Source organism: Poromitra crassiceps (genome assembly GCF_964638095.1).
Source record: "Poromitra crassiceps genome assembly, chromosome: 1".
Taxonomy (NCBI): Eukaryota; Metazoa; Chordata; class Actinopteri; order Beryciformes; family Melamphaidae; genus Poromitra; species Poromitra crassiceps.
In genome coordinates this window covers 13,203,633-13,225,122 of record NC_139623.1, presented here as the reverse complement: position 1 = coordinate 13,225,122, position 21,490 = coordinate 13,203,633, and the positions used below count along the sequence as shown (strand labels likewise).

The 21,490-nt window shown below is 45.7% G+C and overlaps 1 protein-coding gene across 1 annotated transcript; it reads left to right on the top strand.

The window, feature by feature from the left end:
• Positions 1-308: 308 nt before the first annotated feature.
• cgna (cingulin a) lies at positions 309-20,652 on the top strand (the record flags this gene model as incomplete). Its single annotated transcript, XM_083641932.1, has 20 exons — positions 309-1,229; positions 1,344-1,441; positions 1,587-1,656; positions 2,440-2,535; positions 7,513-7,634; positions 8,273-8,384; positions 11,087-11,299; positions 11,808-11,956; positions 12,107-12,133; positions 13,267-13,387; positions 13,608-13,820; positions 13,915-14,136; positions 14,260-14,508; positions 14,682-14,852; positions 15,285-15,446; positions 15,725-15,898; positions 16,804-16,922; positions 18,232-18,340; positions 18,499-18,662; positions 20,476-20,652. 20 exons carry the CDS (start codon positions 309-311, stop codon positions 20,612-20,614), a joined length of 3,651 nt encoding a protein of 1,216 aa, XP_083498058.1. The 3' UTR covers positions 20,615-20,652.
• Positions 20,653-21,490: the final 838 nt, after the last annotated feature.

Here is a 21,490-nt window from a genome sequence, read left to right as displayed (position 1 = left end):
CCTCTCCTGTGTGAGATGAAGACAATGTTACGTACGATATCACTAGATCTAGGCAAACGTAGTTACAGGTGAAGGGTTTCCCCCAGTGTAAAGCAAGCCCGGTGGCCCACTGGGCCAAAGGACACAAAAGACACGGTACCGCCGGCCCCTGTCAAAAGACACTAGCCACCTGGGCTAGCAACTTTTCTGGGGTAACCCCTGTGGTGGAGTCAGTTGTAGAGTGCCAAGCCAAAAATACAGTATGTCCTCTTCGTTCTTACCCCATACTTGTGTTCTCCTTCTCTTTCTTCTCCTCCCTACTGTGCAGCATGAGCACAACATTTTCAGGTCGGAAGACCCCGGTGGACTATGGCGTCCAGATCCGCTTCATCAATGACCTCCACGACTCTGGCGGGGGGCAACCTGGGTCCCAGCCCAGGACCAAGAGCCAGTCCTCCAAATACGGGGTGGCAGTCAGGGTGCAGGGTATTGCTGGACAGCCCTACGTGGTCCTGAAAGACGGAGGAGAGAAGGGAGACTCGTATGGGGTCCAACTCAAGACCCACTACCCCTCTGGCTACAGCAGCCTTCCCCGGAGGAGAGAGAAGGCAGAGCCAGGAGGCCAGGGGGGAGAAGTGGCGGAGGGAGGAGGGCAGGGAGGGGCACTACGCAGGGCCCAGTCCCATGGGTCACTGCTGGACAGGGAAGGAGAAGTAGGAGCAGGCACTGAGGAGTTCCAGCTGCGCAGGCCGCCAGGGGATGGGAGGTCTGGTAGCTATGGGAATCTAGATGGAGGGATAGGAGTAGGGGTGGAGAGAGAGCAGCCCCGGGATGCAGGTGCGAGAAGGGGGGGCCTGGAAAGGAACATGTGGGGTGGCTCATATCAGGCAGGGCTCAACGGGTCACTGGGGAGGGAGAGGGGCAGCCAGTCCTTCCCTGACCCTCCTCAACAAACAGATGAGCCTCACTCCACTCAGAGACTGACACCTGTCAACAGACTGATCAGCCGGTTCGATGGTGGTAATACTGGAGGCCAACAGAGAGGGCAGTCTTCACCACCAGAGGACCCCAGAGATGGCTCCCCTCTCCTCACCCCTAACCCCTACACACCTCCCTCCTCCACTCACAGCAGCTTGGGACGACGCCAGGTCTCTGCAACCAAGGTTACCGGCCACTCCGCTAACCAGTGGACTCCACCGGGGCGATATGTCGCCGCGGAGACGCCTGCGGCCAACCAGACAGAGACACAGGTAAGAATCAAATCTTTTAATTTGTGAATGTTATGAATTAAAATGGATTTTCAGAGAGCTCCAAACACTGCAGTGCATGCAGCACAAGTGTAGTATTCTGATCTATGTCTGAAGGTGACCCCCGACCTTTTGCTGGACCAGGGTCAGAGTTCAGAGATGAGCAGTGAGGAGGGGCAGGTCATGCAGACCATATACAGCATCCTGAGAGAAGGGTATGGACCTATATGCTATGCAAAGTCCTGAGACACTGTTATTGGCTGAGCTCCTAAATCAGATGTCTTCTCCATGCAGTCATAATCAATAGGTCATAAATGATTCAATTACTATCAATAATCCCTCTTTTTCACCTTCCCCCAGGACCAATGAGAGTGATGCAGTCATCAAGCACAAAGTTAAGGTTATCTTTCAGAAGATTCAGAGCCTCAAGGTTTGTCCTTCAAAGATGTGGAGGGCTTGCCCTTCCATAGTTCCATACAGAGCCATATAATAGAAGAGTTGCGACATCTCCATTCATTCCAATTAGGGGTGTCAAAATTAAACATTTAATTGATGCATTGCGATGCGGACGTGTGAATCGAATCGAATCGTTGACAGATGAATCGTTGAATCGTTTGTTTAAATTTCTGTTGACATTCAGATTTTAAAGCACTTTCTAAGTAAAAAAGGGACTTGATATTTATCTGACTGCTTGTATTAAATGATGAAAAAGTAGCCATGTGCAGCAATAATGTAGAAAATTAAGGATTTGATACTTGGAAGTTGCAATACTTTGAGCTGTATCGAGATGCATCGTGATGCATTGTGGAATCGAATCGAATCGAATGGTTGACCGATGAATCGTAATCGAATCGAATCGTGAGGCCAGTGAAGATTCACAGCCCTAATTCCAATGGACCTTTTTTTTTTTTACCTCACAAAAGTTCCCGGAAGTAAGGTTCTGGATTAACCAGCGCTGTCGAGTTGCAGCAAAATTGACCGTTGTGATGTACTTTGAAAGGGTCAGACGTTTAAAGAATCAAATTGTATATTATCAGCTTTATTATATGCATTCAAACGTAGCACGAGCCTCCTTCCTGGCTATTCATTTGCTACTGAGTCACACATTTTGGACCTCTGCTGGCACCACTCTCTTACTAGATTGCTCTGGTTCCATACATCTGATAAAGAAAACGAGCAAATTAAATCTTTGCTTTGGCTTTTTCTTGATCAGTCCAGAGAGAGCCCCAGGGAAGAGTGGGCGAGAGAGAAGAGGGAGCTGGAGAGAAAGATGGCTGAGCTACAGACCACCCTGCAGGTGATAAGGAGGGTGAGTACGCACAAGTTAATACTAAAATCATACTTTTCAAATCATAGTTTTCTCTGTTGAATGACAGCAGACTTCATTATTAAATTAGAATATCTACATTTCCTACCGAAAATGTAATTGTGCTTGCTGTCCTGGCCATGCACCGCCTGCCTTGCAAGGTCCCTGCCCATGCAGCTAGGGGGACTAAGTAGTTATGGGCGGGCCTATGTGAGTAGAAGCGGGAGGAGCCAAGGAATCCAGGTGCGGAAGAATTTCGATTGTAGTTCAAAAGTTCAAAAGTTATGGACCAAAACGTGAAGAGGGCTGTTATAGCGCCACCATCAGGTCAATAGGAGTATTTTATTTTATTTTTTAGATCAGAGCAATGAGTAAACGTGGGGCGAGCCAAGGAAACCTGTGAAAAAAATTTGATTGTAGAAGCTACGGTTCTAAAGTTATGGACCAAAACGTAAAGATGGCTGTTATAGCCCACGTCAGGTCAATCAGTGTAATTATTTAGGCCAGAGTAGAAGAGTACTCTATGAACATATAGACCCAATTTGGGAACAGTCGCTCCTATGGCTTGTGAGCTACAGGTACTTGATGTTGCTGCAATGCCCCCTATAGGCGAAATGACAAAATCTTTTTCCTATCAGCTCAGAGTACATCCGTCCACACATGTACCAAGTTTGGTTAGCATCGGACGTTGTGTTCCAGAGTTATGGCGATTTTTGTGAAATAGGCCCCACCCACAGAACTTGGAAGTCAATTATATCGCAACGGTGCGGTTTCTTCAAAAAACGTGAAATCAGTCTTGTGCAGGACAGTCCACACATGATGTGTGCTTTGGTTTGGTGAAGATTGGACACAATTTCAAGGAGGAATCGTAAAAAAAACTTTTGGACAAAATTCAAAATGGCGGAAAATCTAGTAAGACGGAAATGGGCGTGGCCTATATGAGTAGATGCGGAACGACCCAAGGAATCCAGGGAAAGTTTGATTGTGCATGCTACGGTTCAAAAGTTATGGACAAAAATGTAAAGAGGCTGTTATAGCGCCACCATCTGGTCAATTGTTGTAATTTTTTTGTGGATAGTAAAAGGCCCCTCTGTGCACCTCGCTACCAAGTTTGGTAGTTTTCGGGCATATGATTTCTGAGATACAGCTAATTTGATGCAATATTTTTCGAAACCCCATTCAAGTGAATGGGGGGAAAAAATTGCGCTTAATTGCGAATATCGCCCAAACCACTTGATGAAACCCTTAGCAAAGTCATAGCATACATGTCCTCAATAGGCTTGTCAAAAGTATCTATAGTATCGAAAAAATCAATACTAAAAATTTGAAACGGATACAATACTCATTTGCCACAGGTATCGATAGTATCGATAAGTATCAATACAAAAATTTTGAAACTGATACAATACTCAGCAACAGTATCAATATCAGCAGTACCTTCTCTTAATGAAAAATCAACATACTACTGATTTCTCTCCCTCCCTGTCATTGGTGGGTATCTGTTGCTTCAACAAGCTCAAAGTGTTCTGATAGGCTGATGACTAGAGCAGGTGTAATCTGCTGTGTTATGATAGGCTGATGACTAGAGCAGGTGTACTCTGCTGTGTTATGATAGGCTGATGACTGGAACAGGTGTAATCTGCTGTGTTATGATAGGCTGATGACTAGAGCAGGTGTAATCTGCTGTGTTATGATAGGCTGATGACTAGAGCAGTTGTACTCTGTTGTGTAAGGTCAAAGTTTTTAATGAGTTTTATCAGGCCTAGATTATGGAGAAGCGTGCATCTGTCCGTCCATCTGTCTTTGTTTATTTTTTATGCCTCTTGATGTGTTGTCATCCCGCCACATGGTATCGAAAATGGTATCGGTATCGAAGCAGAAATTCTAGTATCGTGACATCCCTAGTCCTCAATCAGCCGCTCATTTTGGGGTGTGGCATGTCTATAGCTGTGTTTCCATTACAGTTTTTCGCAAAATAATTGCGATATTTCTACAACTTCGTCAATGTACAATTCCGACTTGCAGGCGTTTCCATTGAAGTTGTTTGAAGTCGGTGACGGCACGCACACCTGAACGCAATTCCCCGTTACCAGCAGCTGCCACAGTGATTACGCATGGGGATCTGCCCCATATCCCATCCCCTGCATGCTCAAATCCAACCAATGGTCAATGCAAATCACCACATGAAGTTACAACACATATAAACAAGCCTGATTATCAATTCAAAAGAAAATGAGTGGCAACATGTTGCTGGCTGCGGTGAATGCAGTGAGCGCAACAGACAGAGGAAAAAGCGTAATAAAACTGGTCCGATTTAGAGATGGAGGGGAAAAAAGGCTGATTTGATGCAATAATCAGAATGTCGTGTATTATAATTATAACATTGCACCTGAAACATGTATTAGGCTACTCACTGTATTCACTTCAGTCAGCAGCACCGCACCGGTGTGTGCCCTCATCTCGCCGCTGTGCCAAATGCGCACACACACAGGCAGCCTGTCACCATGGACCGATTTCTGCCATTAAAAATTCTTTATCTCCCCCGGCTCCGCTTTTGCACAACACTCGTCTTTCTGCTAGGTAGCGTTGCTTCAAAGTTTTCCACTTGCTGCGGAGGTTTTGCCACGGCTTATCGAATGAATGAATGAATGAAAGCTTTATTTCGGACTTTCAAAAAAAAGAAATAGTAATATATATATACACAAGTAGTATCAATGTTACAAAATATATATATTTATAAGTGAAAAAAAAGAAAAGAAAACGAAAAAAATAAATAAATAAATAAACAATAATAATCAGAATACGTGACAGCAACGAGGTCCGAAAAGGAGTAGGATGAAGTACACTGACTTGACTTCCACTTTTATACTACCCTTTTATACTACCCTTTTCGAACCCTTTCTCCCTCATTTTCCTATATCTCAAATATATCTCAAAAACTTTTTGAGATATTTGGGAGGTTTTTTATTGGATTTAGGATTGTTATTGCGATATTTAGATTTTGCGCATTTCTGAGGGTAATGGAAACACAGCTACTGTGGTGCGAAAGATGTGGGAGTTATTACGCGTCAAACTTTGTGGCAGATATAATAATAATAAGTATGTCGGACTTTATAGATTGTGCCTTGCTTTCAGCAAGCACAATAACAAGAGTAAATCTGCATAATTATGTACGTGCCCCTGCTTTTCTGGATAGCATCAGACTGTACTCAGTTGATTTCCACTCTAAAAATGTTCAAAATCTAGTAGAAAGAGGAGGTACAACTATGTGTGCTTTATACTTTCCTTTTCCTTCTGACACTGCAACATCATCATATCCATATCAGTATTTTTGTAACATTCAGCCCCAGTGGTGTAAAGAGCAGAGAATAATAGCTTGTGGAGGATGTGTTTTACAGTGTTTTGGAGGCTTGGGTGTCTCACTCTCCTCAACTGAATTCAGTCGGCCGCCCCAAGAGGAGGGCGACATTCACAAAACAACCTGCTGTTTTCACTGGCTCTAATTACCTGGAGCTGGTCCAGAACCACACACACACACACACACACACACACACACACACACACACACACAGACACACGCTCACTCACACGCTCACTCACACACACACACACACACACACACACACACACACACACACACACACACACACACACACACACACACACACACACACACACACACACACACACAAACCGGCCAAACCTCCTAAAATTAGAGCAGCAATGACCAACTGAAGGACATAGCTGTTGTTGGTGTTGTTTGTTATGATACTGTCCTCTTAAGTGTTTTACTTATTTTCAAACTAATTGTTGTGTAATGTGACCAAGATGACTGGAGGTTCCTTTAAGTTGACTAAAGATTAATCCTCAAATTAATCCTTAAAGCCCTCTGGCCTGGTCAGAGGTTCACACACTAATCTCATTTCAATAATGACTCGTTATATGTTGGTTTAAGGATGTTAGGCAGGTTTAAACTCTAATAGCCCTTAAAGTCGAACTGAACCCGTTCGTCACGTGCATATGAGCCCGTTTCAGACTGAAAACATAGTTTGTCTAAGATGACAGGTTGAGAGGCGGGTCATAGTATCATGTCGATGATTTTATTTGACAATTCTGGGGACTGGATTGGGCTTTGGCCAATCCTGGCGTGTTCCGCCTCCAAATCGAGTGGGATTCAGTGTGTTGTGGGCGCTCCCCTCGGGAAGAGCCTTTTGACGAGAGGAGTGGAGCTCAGCGAGCCGAAGGCAGCCAGCTGCCTTCGTGTTGCCGAGCGGAGAGTGCAGCACGTCGGCCTGCAATCTCCGAAGTGCAACCCCTGACAACCAAGCTCTCGGATGCGCGCGCCATTATCGCTGCTGTAAATACGATATCCCTGGAATGCGCGTTTTAACGAGCCAGTTACATTTCTTTGCATTCTTAGAGATTATAGTTTTTGTTTTTTGTTCATGTTTCTAACAATTGGCCAAGTTAGTAGTTAGTTTATGGGATAGGAATTCTGCCAGATGACAGGCACTAGGTGCCATTTTCTACTTTATTTGGAAGAGAAAATTATCCTGAAATGAAGATTTGATTGACAGCTGCATATCGTGATATGATTGGTTGAAATGGGGTAGAAATTTGATAGTACTAGCCTAGGTGACGTCAGCAAACTGTACATTACTGTTATCAATGAAATCTTGAAAAATGAACTTTTGATGTGAAAAAGTGTGAAAAACGAAAGAAATTAGACTGTTGTGATTTTGTTTGCATACATTATTAAATAGGTGCACTGCATACCCAGGTATTTGAACTAAAAGAAAAGAAAAGTCATTTTTGGGTTCAGCTCGACTTTAAGAACTTACTCCTTAATGTATATATCGATCTGGACAAATGCAAGCCTGCTTTAACATTTTCACAAAGCCCATGGGTTATATCACCTGAAGCAGCAAAAGTCTTAAGTTTCCCTGATCTCATGTATTCTTCATGTGTGCTTGTGCACAGGACTCCGGTGGCAAGTCAGATCCTGCTCTGAAAGCTGAGCTGGAATCGTGTCTGGATGAAAACCTGCAGCTCCAGGAGATGCTGCAGCGGAAGAAGAAGGAATTACACCAAACACAGTCTGAGTGAGGATTCAAAAGCACCGAGACACACAAATAAGGAATATTTTAGGGGGTGTCGTACCGTGGTCTACAATAGGGCTGCGACTAAAGATTATTTTCATTATCTATTAATCTGTTTGTGATTTTTCTCTCGACTAATCGATTACGCATTTGGTCTATAAAATGTCACAAAATGATGAAAAATGTCAATCACTTTTCCCCAAAACCCAAGATGACGTCCTGAAATGTCTTCTTTTGTCCTGACCAACAGACCACAACCCAAAGATAATAATCACTTTACTGTCATAGAAGACTAAAGAAACCAGAAAATATCTAATTTAAGGAGCTGGAACGAGATCTTTTTTTCCCTTAAAAATGAGTATAAACTTTAAACAATTAACCGATTAAAAAAAATAGTTGGCAATTAATTTTCTGTCCAATAAACGTATCGTTGCAGCTCTAGTCTTACAAGTCTTGGTAGTATGGATTGAGAGAAGTGAATGACAAGGCCATTCCACTAACAACCACATATTCATTACAACTTCATAAACGTTAGACCCTCTGTACCAAGCAGTTACTGAAACCTACTCACTAACTTGTGTGTAGTTGCTTGAATAAAGAGCATCATTCAGTAGTCCGTGTCCTTTTGTCCTCCTGTCCAGGCTGACTCAGCTGCGGATGGAGAGGGAGAACGCAGAGGGACGGGCCAGAGAGATGGAGGACCAGCTGGCCGAGCTTCAGGACGAGCTGAGGAGAGAGCAGGGCAACAAGACGGTACCTCACACACAGCATCCTTACAGAAAAACACAGATACACAGAGTGAAATTATCTCACCCCATTGGCAGGTTCTTTTCACTTGTTTTAAGAATTTTTTTTTTTTTAAGACTCAATACTAGAGTGAGTTCAGATAGCTATTTTTTACAATGTAGCATGGTATTTAGAGTTTGAAATCTGAAATAAACTTCAGAAACCAGCTGCAAATTTAGAAAATCAGGATTACGTTCAACATTTCTTTTTGTTTTTTTTTGTCAACATCAGCAACAAGCAAATTGTAAACATGTCGTGTCCCACCAGTGATGTAGTTCCTTGGGTCAGTCAGTAAAGAAAAAGCAAAAAAAAAAGTTTGTGGCAAAATTCAACATGGGCGGAAAATCTTGTGAGTGGAAAATAGGAATGGATGGATGTGACTTCGCCTAAGGAATCCAGCAATTAAGGAATTTTGCAAAGCCCTAATTGTGGGCGTGTCGGCCCGCTGCCTTTCGCGTCATCTCGCTGCAAACCTCCATAGGCGTGTTTATGCCCAAAACAGTATTCACAAGTGTGAGATCACTCCCCTTAAAAGCCACAGCGTCACTGCCATCACGTCTGTGACAGCAGCTTCTTTCTTGCTGAGTCCAAGCAGAGTGGCAGAGTGAGAGAGAGAGAGAGAGAAAAGAGAGAGGGGGGGAGAGAACGAGAGAGGGAAGAGAGAGGGAGAGAATTGGAGGATGAACCAGTTCGGATTCGTAACGATAATTGATGCTGATGGAACGATCCATTTGAAACACAAAGGGCCGCCGCGCAGTACGCAGTGAATAGCCCCATGTCCCAAAGCGTGCACTTACTGTAATTAGACGTTTCGTTCATATAGGCTATAACATACACATCTAAAAATATTTGTTTCTTTAATAGGGTAGGAATGTGCGAGATTTTAATTCTAGCCTATTTCAATAGCCTATATCAGAATTGTCCACTCTGGTTAAGCCATTGACTGCGGTCGCGCCATCCACGCTGTGGAGAAGCTGGTCTTGCATGCGTGTAATTGCAGGGAAAGAGGTTACTGTACTGGCCGGACAGGTGTTGTGCCAAAAAGTGATTTGCGTTTTGAATTGGATTAGGGGAACGAGGGTCTGGCGGGGCGGGAGTCTGTTTGTAGCCTGGGGAGGGGTGCTTAAGTGTGTGTCAGGTTCGGCTAGTGCGCCGGCTGCTGGAGGGGGGTCTCCCCCGGAGAAGGTGGGAGCTGGGCCGGGTAGGTAGGCAGGCTGGGTGGTGGGGGTGGGTCGGTGCCCTGAGTGAGGGCCGGCCATGGGGCTCACAGGGTGGGGAGAGGCAGCGCTGTGCGCGGTCCCATGGAGCAAAATCAGTTTCTGGCAGCAAATCACTTTTTGGCACAACACCGTCACAACTTTCTCAAAAGCAACCACAGACCTGCATGGTCGGGAATTATGTAGCCTCATAAAACCATGACAAACAAATTCTCATTTTTAAATCAAGGTGTGTTTTTTTCTGCAATGTAGGCTATAGTTGATAATCAACGTGGCATTCTGAGGAGAGAAGAGTGTGTGCAGGCGCGAGGTGTTGGAGAGTGACATCCATGCCGTGCGTAATGTATCCAAGCGAGGATTTCCTGCACTGTGCAGAGAATACTGTTTGCGCTCAGGCGTACGCCTGGCCTAGTGTTTTTTTTGCGCTAACCTGCTATTTGGTGGCGTTAAAATTGAGAGCACCCAAGGCCATTTTTATGCCTCCACCGGCGATAGCCAGGCCGGAGGCATTATGGATCCGGGTTGTCCGTCCGTACGTACGTCCGATGTTCGTTAATGCGATATCTGAGGAACGCCTTGACGGAATTTCATCAAATTTGCCTCAAACATCGACTTGGACTCAAGCATGGACTGATTAGATTTTGGTGGTCAAAGGTCAAAGGTCAAGGTCACTGTGACGTCTCGAACGCCATTTTCAAGCTTGTTAACACGATATCTCAGGAATGCCTTGACGGAGTTTCATCAAATTTGCCTCAAACATCGACTTGGACGCAAGGATGAACTGATTAGATTTTCGTGGTCAAAGTTCAAGGTCACTGTGACCTCACGAATGCCATTCCCAAGTTCGTTAACGCGATATCTCAAGAACAGCTTGATGGAATTTCTTCTGATTTGGCTCAAACATCGACTTGGACGCAAGGATGAACTGATTCCATTTTGGTTATCAAAGGTCAAAGTTCAAGGTCACTGTGACCTCACACACCCAATTTCCAAGCTCTGTAACGCAACATCTCAGGAGTGCCTTGACGGAATTTCTTCCAATTTGCCTCAAATGGCGATTTGGACTCAAGAATGAACTAATGGCGGAGGCATAAATCCGCGGTGCGGTCGTTCTAGTTTCTAACACATTGCGCTGGAACGCCTATTTTGGCACGGGCAACGCCCAAACCTCTGTTTACGCTCGGAACATAGCGACGGTATCTTCGCCAGAGTGCAAAATGACACAGATGATAGAGGCAGAGGCAGATGATAGGCAAGAGGTCCACGGACACGCCTGGGCCACGCCTACACCTGTGTCTGCGCTTTGATCCCAGCGCAAAACTGGTGGAGGCAGACGATTAAGACGCAGGGAAGATAGAAATAAGAGGCGCGCAAATGATAGCGCCGTACAAAGATAGGGCCCTTAGACTTCGAAAGCAATATGTTAATAAATGTCATTCCCTGTGTCTGTAGGAGCTGATGTCTTGTCGGGCGGAGCTGTCTGAGGTATGCCAACTGAAACAGAAGCAGGAGGAGACGCTGAGACAGAGAGAGAGGGAGCTGACGGCTCTGAAGGGAGCCCTGAAGGAAGAAGTGGCCACACACGACAAGGACATGGAGGCGCTCCGAGAGCAGTACAGCACCGACATGGAGAGGCTGAGGAGCAGCATGGAGCAGGTGTCTCAGGTACACACACACAGTGTCACACTTCACCTTCAGCTACATCTCACATGAAGAAAAGTTTTTAGTGCGAGGGAAAGTCAGTTTACAGTCAGTTAACTGCCAGATCCCTAGAGTCTGCTCTGACCCATTTAGTGACATAACAGTTACCTTTCAGGTATTCTTATTCAGAGTGACTTGCTTATAAAACGTCAATACCGGTATGTAGTACGTCTTCTCAAGGATACTCCGTTTTATTGTGCGTAATGGTGATCTAGTGCTCTACATTCTAATTCATTCCATTAACAGGTTGGAAGGAAACAGCATTTTGACCATGTGAGACCTCTCAATTGAAACCAATGCTAGTGACCTCTAGGTGGAGTGGTGTCTCTCCACTGGTAAATGGTAGGGATGAAATGACCTCTAGTGACCTCTAGGTGGAGTGGTGTCTCTCCACTGGTAAACGGTAGGGATGAAATGCTGAGGATGAAAACGATCTCCACTATACGTTAAATTCTGCTCTCTCCCATTTTAGTCTCAGGCAGGTATCGAGGCAGAGCGGTTGCGTGTGAACGCCTCAGTTCGTTCCCTACAGCAGCAGTTGGAAGACTGCAGAGACGAGAGCAGCCACTGGATGGAGCAGTTCCACACCACCAGGGACGAACTCCGAACCACCAAACAGGAGTGAGTATTGCTTTAATGTTGACCTTGTCTATATGGCCTTTACACCACCACCCCCTTCTCATTCCTCTTTTCACCTGTTGCACTATTAACGTGTATCCACCTCTTCTCTTTCGTCCTGCCTGGTCAATGTTTCTCCCCTCTCTCTGTCAGAGAGCCACCCAGCAGTCCCCAAACACCGTGAGAGTCACTCATTAAACTGCCTTTGTGTTTAGATATGTAGACTTATAGATGTGGCTAGTTGTGCTAACGACTGTCTGACTGTAGTGTTCAAGACCATCCATCACTTAACACACTAATGTTTGAACACTTGATGTGAAGCAGGGACATGATGGTAGGGAGGCATGGTGTCACCTTGCAGGGCAGCTGGATTCACACGAGATCATGAGATCATGATCACACCACAAATCCATCTTGCCACGCTCCAGTCTATTGGTTTGACTCTGAACCACCAGTGGTTTGCACCAATCAGAGTCCTATGACGCAGCTACGGGCGGGATTTAGGTGTGACGACGGCAAGATGCGAGCCTGTGATAGATGTGATAGACAGATGGTTCATCCAATCACCTGCCAAGTAGCCTGCCCCTTTCAAAGGTTTGCCGAGTGCGTTCCCAGATGGTTCTGTGAAAACAAAGCATCTGGCAGCGTCAGGCTAGGCATGGTGTGCATGGTCTTGTAGTTGTGTGTGTTAAACATTTAGTTTTATTGTAGGCTTCCTGTCTCTGAATATGTCTGACTTTAATGTGATAACAAGAGATTGAAGAATTATAATTCAGAAAATAAATTGCTTATTGACTATATCAAAGCAAATGAACCAGTCTTGTGATTAAACTAAATTGCTTTTAAGTAGTGCAGACAATCAAGCAGTGATATACATGCTTTATATAGACATGCTTTATACCAATGGTTCTCAACTGTTCTAGCCTCACGACCCACATTTTCCCCTAGTCATTAAGTCGCGACCCAATTTTCCGAATTTAGCCTAACTTTGTAGCGTCATTTAGACCCCTTCACAACAAGCTAGCATGGCATTTTGGTACCAATGGATGCCTTAAGGTCTTCTAGTTTCATATTGTACCAGTACCTCCACTCTGGCTTTAAAGAATCAGCCCATTACAGCCTCTGAAAGACAGTAATTCCGGCTGCGAACGCCAACATCCTCAATGAGTAGAACCTTTTTCCTCACATGCACACTACTCAAAACGGCCCCGCGACCCACTTTTGGTTCCCGACTCACCAGTTGAGAAACACTGCTTTATACAGTAGTACCCGTTACCATTTGTTCAGATCAATTGTATCTGCACATTTCTCAGACTGCTGCAAGCTCGTCTGGACAAAGAGGAATTTGAGGAGGAGTTGAAGGAGCTCCAGGAGCGAGTGAGCACCATGAAACAGCAGATACCAGACCCCAGCCACACACAAGCTCTCCACAAGGTGCAGTCAATTACACAGATAAGCACCGTGCACACGCACGCGCACACACACACACACACACACACACACACACACACACACACACACACACACACACACACACACACACACACACAAACACGCCTACATGCTCACTGATGCACACATGAATGGCCCTACCTGCCAGCGGTCTTGTGTGATGCAGAAATGTGACCGTCAAGTGGTCTCTGTTTGTGTTCAGGAGCTCCAGCGTTCCCATGCTGACCTGCAGATGGTTCAGTCTGAGCTGGAGAAGCAGAGGACAGATTTTGATAAGAAGGTCATGGAGGTCATCTCCTTAAAAAAAGCTCACCAGGAGCAGGAGGCGGAGCTTAAGTATGAGATTGACAGGCTTAAGGGCCAGTTGCAGAGAGCGAAAGATGACCATTCCAAGGCGCAGGAGAAAAACAAGCAGGTTAGTTTAATTTCACACAGAGTATTTACACATTACAAATCAACTTTGTATTATATTTTCTGTCTGTATCCTTCCTTTGTCTTCCTGCCTATAGCTCCCAAACCCAGCCGTCATCTCCGAGCTGGAGCAGAAGCTTGGTGAGGCACTTAAAGAAGTGAGCAGTCTCAAAGACAAACTCTCAATGGTTGAGGATGATCTGGAGACCAGTAAAACACGTCTGAGCAGAACTCAGACAGAGCTCAACTCTCTCCAAGATGCCCAGCTGGAACAAGATGAGGCCAACACTCGTCTCAGAGAGAAGCTCTCGCGCTTAGAGGTGAGGTCTCACACTTGCATACACCACAGTATGTCAGAGGATGTAATAATCCCAGTGTGTGTTCAATCATCTCAAAGCCGGAGACATGTTGAGCAGATCTGGACACCCCCTGTCATTCCCCAGGCCCAGCTGCAGACCAATGCCACAGAGAGCTCAGAGGCGGAGCTCGCCCTCCACACTGAGGTAAGAGGGCTGAGGTCGGAGCTGGACGAGGCCAAGAGAAGAGCCTCTCGCCTGGGCCAGGAGATGCGGGAGCTCAGCCTGCGTCTGGAGGACAAGGAGAAAGAGAAGGAGACACTCGCACAGACCAACAACCAGCTGGAGGAGATCAAACGACAGCAGGAGAGAGCGCTGGAGAAACTCAACAAGGAGGTAAGAAGGGGAGATCCTTCATCTGACCTTTTTCATGCTGCCAGTGCAGCCTGGGGCATCTTAATTAACTGCTCAGTAGAGAACATCTAGCACAAACGTGTTCATCCTGTTCTCTTCTCTCTCTCTCCCTCCCTCCCTTTCTCTATATCTCTCTCTCCCCCTCTCCCTGTCAGTATGAGTCCCTGTCAGTGTCCTCCAGAGAGGAGGCGCAGGCTCTCCGGGTTCAGCTGGAGGAGCAGAGAGAGAGAGCACGCAAGGAAACACAGGAGGCCCAGCGCCATGGAAACGATGCTCAGACGGGCCTGGAAAGAAGCCATATGAATCTTAGGAGACTGGAGGAAGAGGTGTGTGTGTGTGCGTGCGTGCGTGCGTGCTTGCCTGTTTGACTGTGTTCATGTGTCCGTGAATTCACATAAAATTCTAACTGTCTTGTATTTTGTTTTATTACGAAAATTCTGTTTTGGCATGAATGTTTCTGATATGTTTGTGCTGTCCTAACTAGATCCAAAACAACAATATGAGTTGTGCATGAATGTTTCTGATATGTTTGTGCTGTCCTAACTAGATCCAAAACAACAATATGAGTTGTCCATGAATGTTTCTGATATGTTTGTGCTGTCCTAACTAGATCCAAAACAACAATATGAGTTGTGCATGCTTGCTTGATTGTGTGCATGTGCGTGTGTGAGCCTTGCTGACATAACAATGCAAAGTGGCATACTGTACATCTTTTTGTCTGACCTGAATGTTTCCAACATCATTGTGTGTCTAACTAGATCTCCCGGCAGAAGAAGGAGCTCCTGCTTGTATGTGAGGAAAGAGACAACCACCAGCTGGATAAAGAGCTTCTGATTAACAGACTGCGCCACCTAGAGGGAGAGCTAGAAGCCAGCAAAAACAGCCACAATGACAAGAGCCGGGAGACTCGCAGCCTGGAGGTAGGATATGTGCATATGAGACACATCTCGGAGAGGATCAATGAATCAACACTAGAGGGCTTTCAGTTGTCAATTTGAGCTATATTCTTCTTTTCTCTTTCTTTGTTTTCGTCGTTTGGCTCTAGATTGATTTTCTTACATGAGCCTGTACACATTATGGTCACTTTTTCTTTTTTCCTGCAACAATGAGCCAGTTTCCACTCATTGGGATTAATGCTCTGGACACAGACAACCTAATAAAGCACCTCATAAAGTGGATGTCATGTTGTGTCTGTCAGGACAAGCTGAAGCGTATGGAGCTGGAGCTGGAGGAGGAGAAGGGCAGCGTGGAGATGCTGACAGACAGATTGAGCAGGAGCAGAGAGCAGATAGACCAGCTCCGCTCTGAGCTCATGACGGAGAGGTCGTCCAAACAGGACCTGGAGCTGGATAAGAACGCCATGGAGAGACATGTACGTGCATCACTGACTACGTTTACATGCACACAATATTCCACCATTATTCGGAAAATGACAATATTCCGAATTTGATAAGGGTCATGTAAACATCATCCAGTTGCATTTTCCGAATTTGGCCTTTTTCCGAATTTAGCATTTTCCGATTAAGACATCTGGGTTATTCCAGTATTATTCTGGTTTTAGGAGGATTCGTTGATCATGTATACAGCGCATTCGGAATATGTGTCTCAATCAGGGTTTTTACTGCAGTTTGTGATGCATGTTTCATGTTTGTGGTCAGCTGATGTGTGCTAGAAAGCACTAGAAGAGGCAATATAATTATTAGAATCCGTCATCTCTGGCATGCGAACAGAAAAGCCCACATTTCTGATCGGGAGGAGATGAGAAACATCGTTTGGTTGCCCACGGAAATCCAAAGTGCTTGCGACCCTGCGAGGTAATAACGTAGGCTATTAGCCTACTTTTTATGAAAGACCTGGATGTGCAAATAATCGCAACACCAAACTTCCCAGCAGCAAGCTCCTGAAATGGACCAAGTGATCCTGGTGAGAATAGCGCTGCTCTGTTTATTCTCAACAGAAAGACTCCGCCTACCTGCATCTCTCTCTCTCCCCCCCTCCCTCACATGTCGGGGAGGGCGAGCTACGGCTGCATGTAAACGGGAATATTAGTGGATTATTCATTTAGTCGGAATATTGTCATTTTTTCAAACCGGAATATTGTGTGCATGTAAACGTAGTCACTGACATTTTCTTAAAGTGACTAATCACTGTATGAAGTGGTCACATCTGCCAAAACATGCTCTTCAGTGTTCACTCTGCTTTGAATCAATGAGTTCTCCTCCCACCCTGACCCTCAGTCTGCGTTTTGAGTGATGTCCTTCTTCTCCATCTCTGTAGATGAAGGAGCTGAGGAGTCGTGTGGCTGACATGGAGGGCCAGTCTCGCTCCTCAGCAGGAGTCTCCCAGCTGGAGAGCAAGGTGCAGGAGCTGGAGGAACGTCTACGCAGTGAGGAGAGGTACGCTACACTGCACACGACAGAAAATACACCTCTCATTCCTCTAGATATCCATTCTGCATCACATCACTATTTGTACCTCTGCCAAGGAGGTGTATGTATTTGCCCCAGTTAGTTTGTCTGTCTAAACCTGAACAGTTTTCGTTAGATTTGGATTTGGTGGACATAAAAACTGAGGATGCTTGCTTGTAATAGGGGAAGTGTTTTAGGCTGCTGACCCACTCCCACACTCATTGCATGGTATTGACTCAAACTCGATGGGAACAGAACCTAGGTGTGTCAATAAACTCCGTAGAATGGGACCAAATATGGAAATATTCAATAACTGCATCTAATGCAGTCCGATTCAGAGTCCCGAAGTATTTTTTTTTTGCATAGGGCATATATACAGTAACTCCCTCAAGAATTAAAAGAATGGACCCTAACTCCTTAGATCAATGCTGGCATTGTGGATAAGTTGGTGCGTTATTTCTGCTGTGGCACTGTCCAGCTGTGAAGAGCTTTTGGGAAGAGGTTATTGACACTCTGGAGAATGTTGGATGTAAATGTTCCTACTGGCCCTGTCTGCTGGGGGCTGGGCTCACACCATTACAAAGCAAGTGTTGGCAGAAGATTGTTGTCCTGGCTTTTCTGGCTACTAAGAGGATCATCTTATCTTATTCAATTGGAAGATCCACAAACCCAGATGCTTCTTAATAGAGGATGAGTGGATTTTTAGACTTGCTAACATACTTCACCTCTGCTCTGTTCTGTAGGCTACTAGCCTACCACTTGGGAAAAAATAAATAAAATGCTGTTAACCGCCAAGCCGCGGTGAAACTGGCCGCGGTGACCGCAATGACGAAAAATCCATACCGTCACAGCCCTACTAGCTCCCCATTATATATAATAATATAGATAGATATAAGGTGGATGTGTCTTCATTGTGGAGGGTACCCTCTCTTTTGGGATTCCTGTTGACATTGGCATTACATTACATTCGTTCCTGCCATTTCATTTCATACTGGAATAACTACAATGACATGCTGCTCATTACTGTATTGTTGTTGTGGTTTCCTGTTGTTTGTTTTTTCTCTCTGCCATCCTTCCCTCTCCTTCGTATGTGCATATCGTTTTGTATCTTTATTATTTGGTGGTCTGTGTGTACTGTCATTAGAAATTGTGCCCAGTAAAACCACCCTTTTATAGTTGGCCACTGAGGCAATGAGGTGGCCAGCTGCATCTCAGCTGTATTGGTTGAAGGGGGGGGATTTCTCATTCATCTTCCTACATCTGGAATATGCTCCCCCTTCCTCTTGGACATTTACAGAGAGAAGAACTCTATGGTGGCGTCCCAGCGTCGCCTTGAGAGGAAACTAAAAGAGCTTAACATGACGTTGGACGAGGAGAGACACCAGCACACTGAACAGAGAGACCAGGTATACACACACACATGTTCACCAGCTACTGTTTGTATCTTTGTTGATTTTACTCTCAGATAATATGTGAGTCAGCTACTGCCTTGTACACTTACACACACACACACACACACACACACACACACACACTCATGCACATACACGTGTCTGTGTGGCAGCTGACTCTGAGAGTGAAGGCTCTGAAGAGGCAGGTGGACGAAGGCGAGACGGAGGTGGACAGGATAGACGGGCTGAGGAGGAAGGCCCAGAGAGACATGGAGGAACAGATGGAGCTCAAAGAGGCCTTGCAGGCCAGAGTCACAGCGCTGGAGACTGAGCTCAAGTATGCATTTCTCCTTTCTCCCTCAGTCTGTGTTACTTCATCTCAAGCAAGACGCTTCCTAGCAGCTTAGTCACAGTGTGAGAGAGAGACCATTAGTCACAGCAGTGTGTGTGAGAGTGAGAGGCCATTTCCAGTTACTTGTGTCACAGTATGAATACGATCCCAAATAGATCCTGCTACTGTATTTATTACACACAATACCATCCGGTTTCACGCCTTCTCTCCAAGGCGCAGTATTTCACAATATGATGTGTCTAAAACAGGTGTCACTCAGGTCTGAAAACGTCCAAAATGGCGTTACTCATGTGCTGCAGGGGAAACAAAACCACTCGTGCCAGTGATATATATATATTCCATCATGTGACCAGCAGGGGGAGTGTTGTGACCGGGTCTCTCCAGATGATGACCTACTTGAGACTGTAGTAGAGGCTTGGTGAATAGTGTGTGTGTGTGTGTGTGTGTGTGTGTGTGTGTGGGGGGGGGGGGGGGTAGAGAGAGTTTAAAACACACACACGATAGCACAGGAATGAATGGATATTGGATATTGTAACTATTAACTCATTGAGTGCCAGCCACTTCTGGAAAACGGATGCTCCCAGTGCCAGCCCTTTCAGAGCGTTTTCAGTGATAACTCAAGACCCACAGAATATTGTGTGATATTACTATGTAAACACCGAACACGCCCAAAGAACGATGAGACTCTCTTGTATCATCAGCAAAAAAAAGTTTATTGATATCATTTTCCGTTCTTTAGTTATCAGCTGGAGAAGATAGGTTGATTTCACCAAAAACAGACGTTTCAAACTAGAAGCTGAGATAATGAGCCTTTTGTGAAATGAAGCATTTCAAGCACATCACTGACTCTGAAGCTAATATTTTCTGATGTAGTGACGTGGTGTAGTTGTGTGGTGCCCTGCATGCCCCACCCCCCTCAACTGCAAACTCCTCCTCCGTGGGAGTGTTTCTGGTGGCTCTGCTCGAATCTCTGCTACCTGCGTCAGGCGACGAATCTCTTCCTGCTGGAGCTGGGATAAACTCATCCCCACACTAACACACAGCTTGCATGCTGGAGCTGGGAGAAACTCACCCCCACACTAACACACAGCCTGCATGCCAGAGCTGGGAGAAACTCACCCCCACACTAACACACAGCCTGCATGCCAGAGCTGGGAGAAACTCATCCCCACACTAACACACAGACTAACGCACCCAGCGTCTATTTTCGGAGCGCTCCGCCGTTTTTGTGTGCCGGCTCCCAGCGCGACACCGAAAAGCCAAACCGGACTGCTGAGAATGGTTTGGCTTTTCGGTGTCGGGTGTCTCCTTTTCTGGCGGCTAATCGTGTGGAGAAACTATGCAGCAGAGACAGAGGGGCTCAGTTGTGGGAGCGGATTGGCTGCTGTTCGCAGCTAACGTTGGCTCCAGCCAGAGCAATCTGTGCCGCTCTGGCTCCAGCATGCATCGGTTTCTCTTTCATCACGGCTTCTTTGCTGTTTTTCCTTGCCTTTCTCTGGTCTGGAGAGCGCTGTCGCCACCTAATGGGTCCGTAAAATAGCTTCTACACCTTCAAAATCCCCCATATTTTTACAGGAGATGCATCAGGCTTTGATCCACGTCCCACCGTCAAAAAACGCAATTGACGACTTTAGGCGTCATTGGCACTCTACGTTACTATTTGAATTGACGACTATAGTCGTCATTGGCACTCAATGAGTTAATAGATTAACAATTAACAATAAAAGGACAAGAGTTTGTTAGGACAGTTTTTGATGGTAATGATTGTGATGATGACGATGATGGTTGTGTGTTACAGGAGGAAGACCCAGGCTGCAATGCGACCAGCATTGGACTCGTCCGCCCTGAGCTCAGAGGATGACGATGACAGCCTGTTTGACCCCTCCACCATCACCTCCATCCTTACCGAGAGCAACCTCCAGACCAGCTCCTGTTAGAGTGCCCAGTGCCACCCAGAGAGGAGGGCGGGGGGACTTGGCACTGCAGAGGGAAAGATAGGGTGACGGATAGGTTAGCTGCTTAGGTAGACTGGGAAAAAAGCCAAAAGGCAAGATAGCATGCACTACAGACAGACAGAGAGGGAGGGAGGGGTACGAGGGAGTTAAATGACACACTGTAGAGGTTAGTGTAGGGCCACTGTTTTCTAAGCATTAGAGTGAATGGGAGGAAATGAAGGAGTTGTTGAGGGTGATTTCCTCAGCACTATGTACACAAATGTACTCCACGGTCCAGTTGGATGGACCCCATTGAGTACATGTGGTACAGTACACTGCCGAACACAAAGCACTACACCGCAGACCACTGGTACTCCCTCTGTCTGGTACAGCAACCCAGTACCACACTAATGTAAAGTCAGGAACTGGATTGCAAGGAGAGAAAGGGACCGGAAGCACAGCGGGGGGGGGGGGGGGGACCCATTTAGAAATACCTCTCATGTACACTGGTGCAAATATGTCCAACTAAGTCAGGGTTGTGACTCTGGATTAAGCACTTACACCCCATTAAATTACACCTGGTTTTTAAATGCAACCTGTATCTGGATAATGGTTGCATTTAAAAACCAGGTGTAAATGGGGTATTACGGTAGATTACTGACTCTCTTCAGTCTTTGTCTGAATAATAAAAAGGCTCCTTATTGGAAGGTATCGGCAGTTTACCTGTTTGACCATGACAGTGTCGGCCTTCCCTGTAGCCTAGGCCTCAACTGACTGAACAGACACATTCTACAGTACTTTCACAGCTATATTCACAGGTAATGTTTAGCTTGAATTACTCCATGCACACTGCACAGATGCCTATTTGTATTTTAGGAT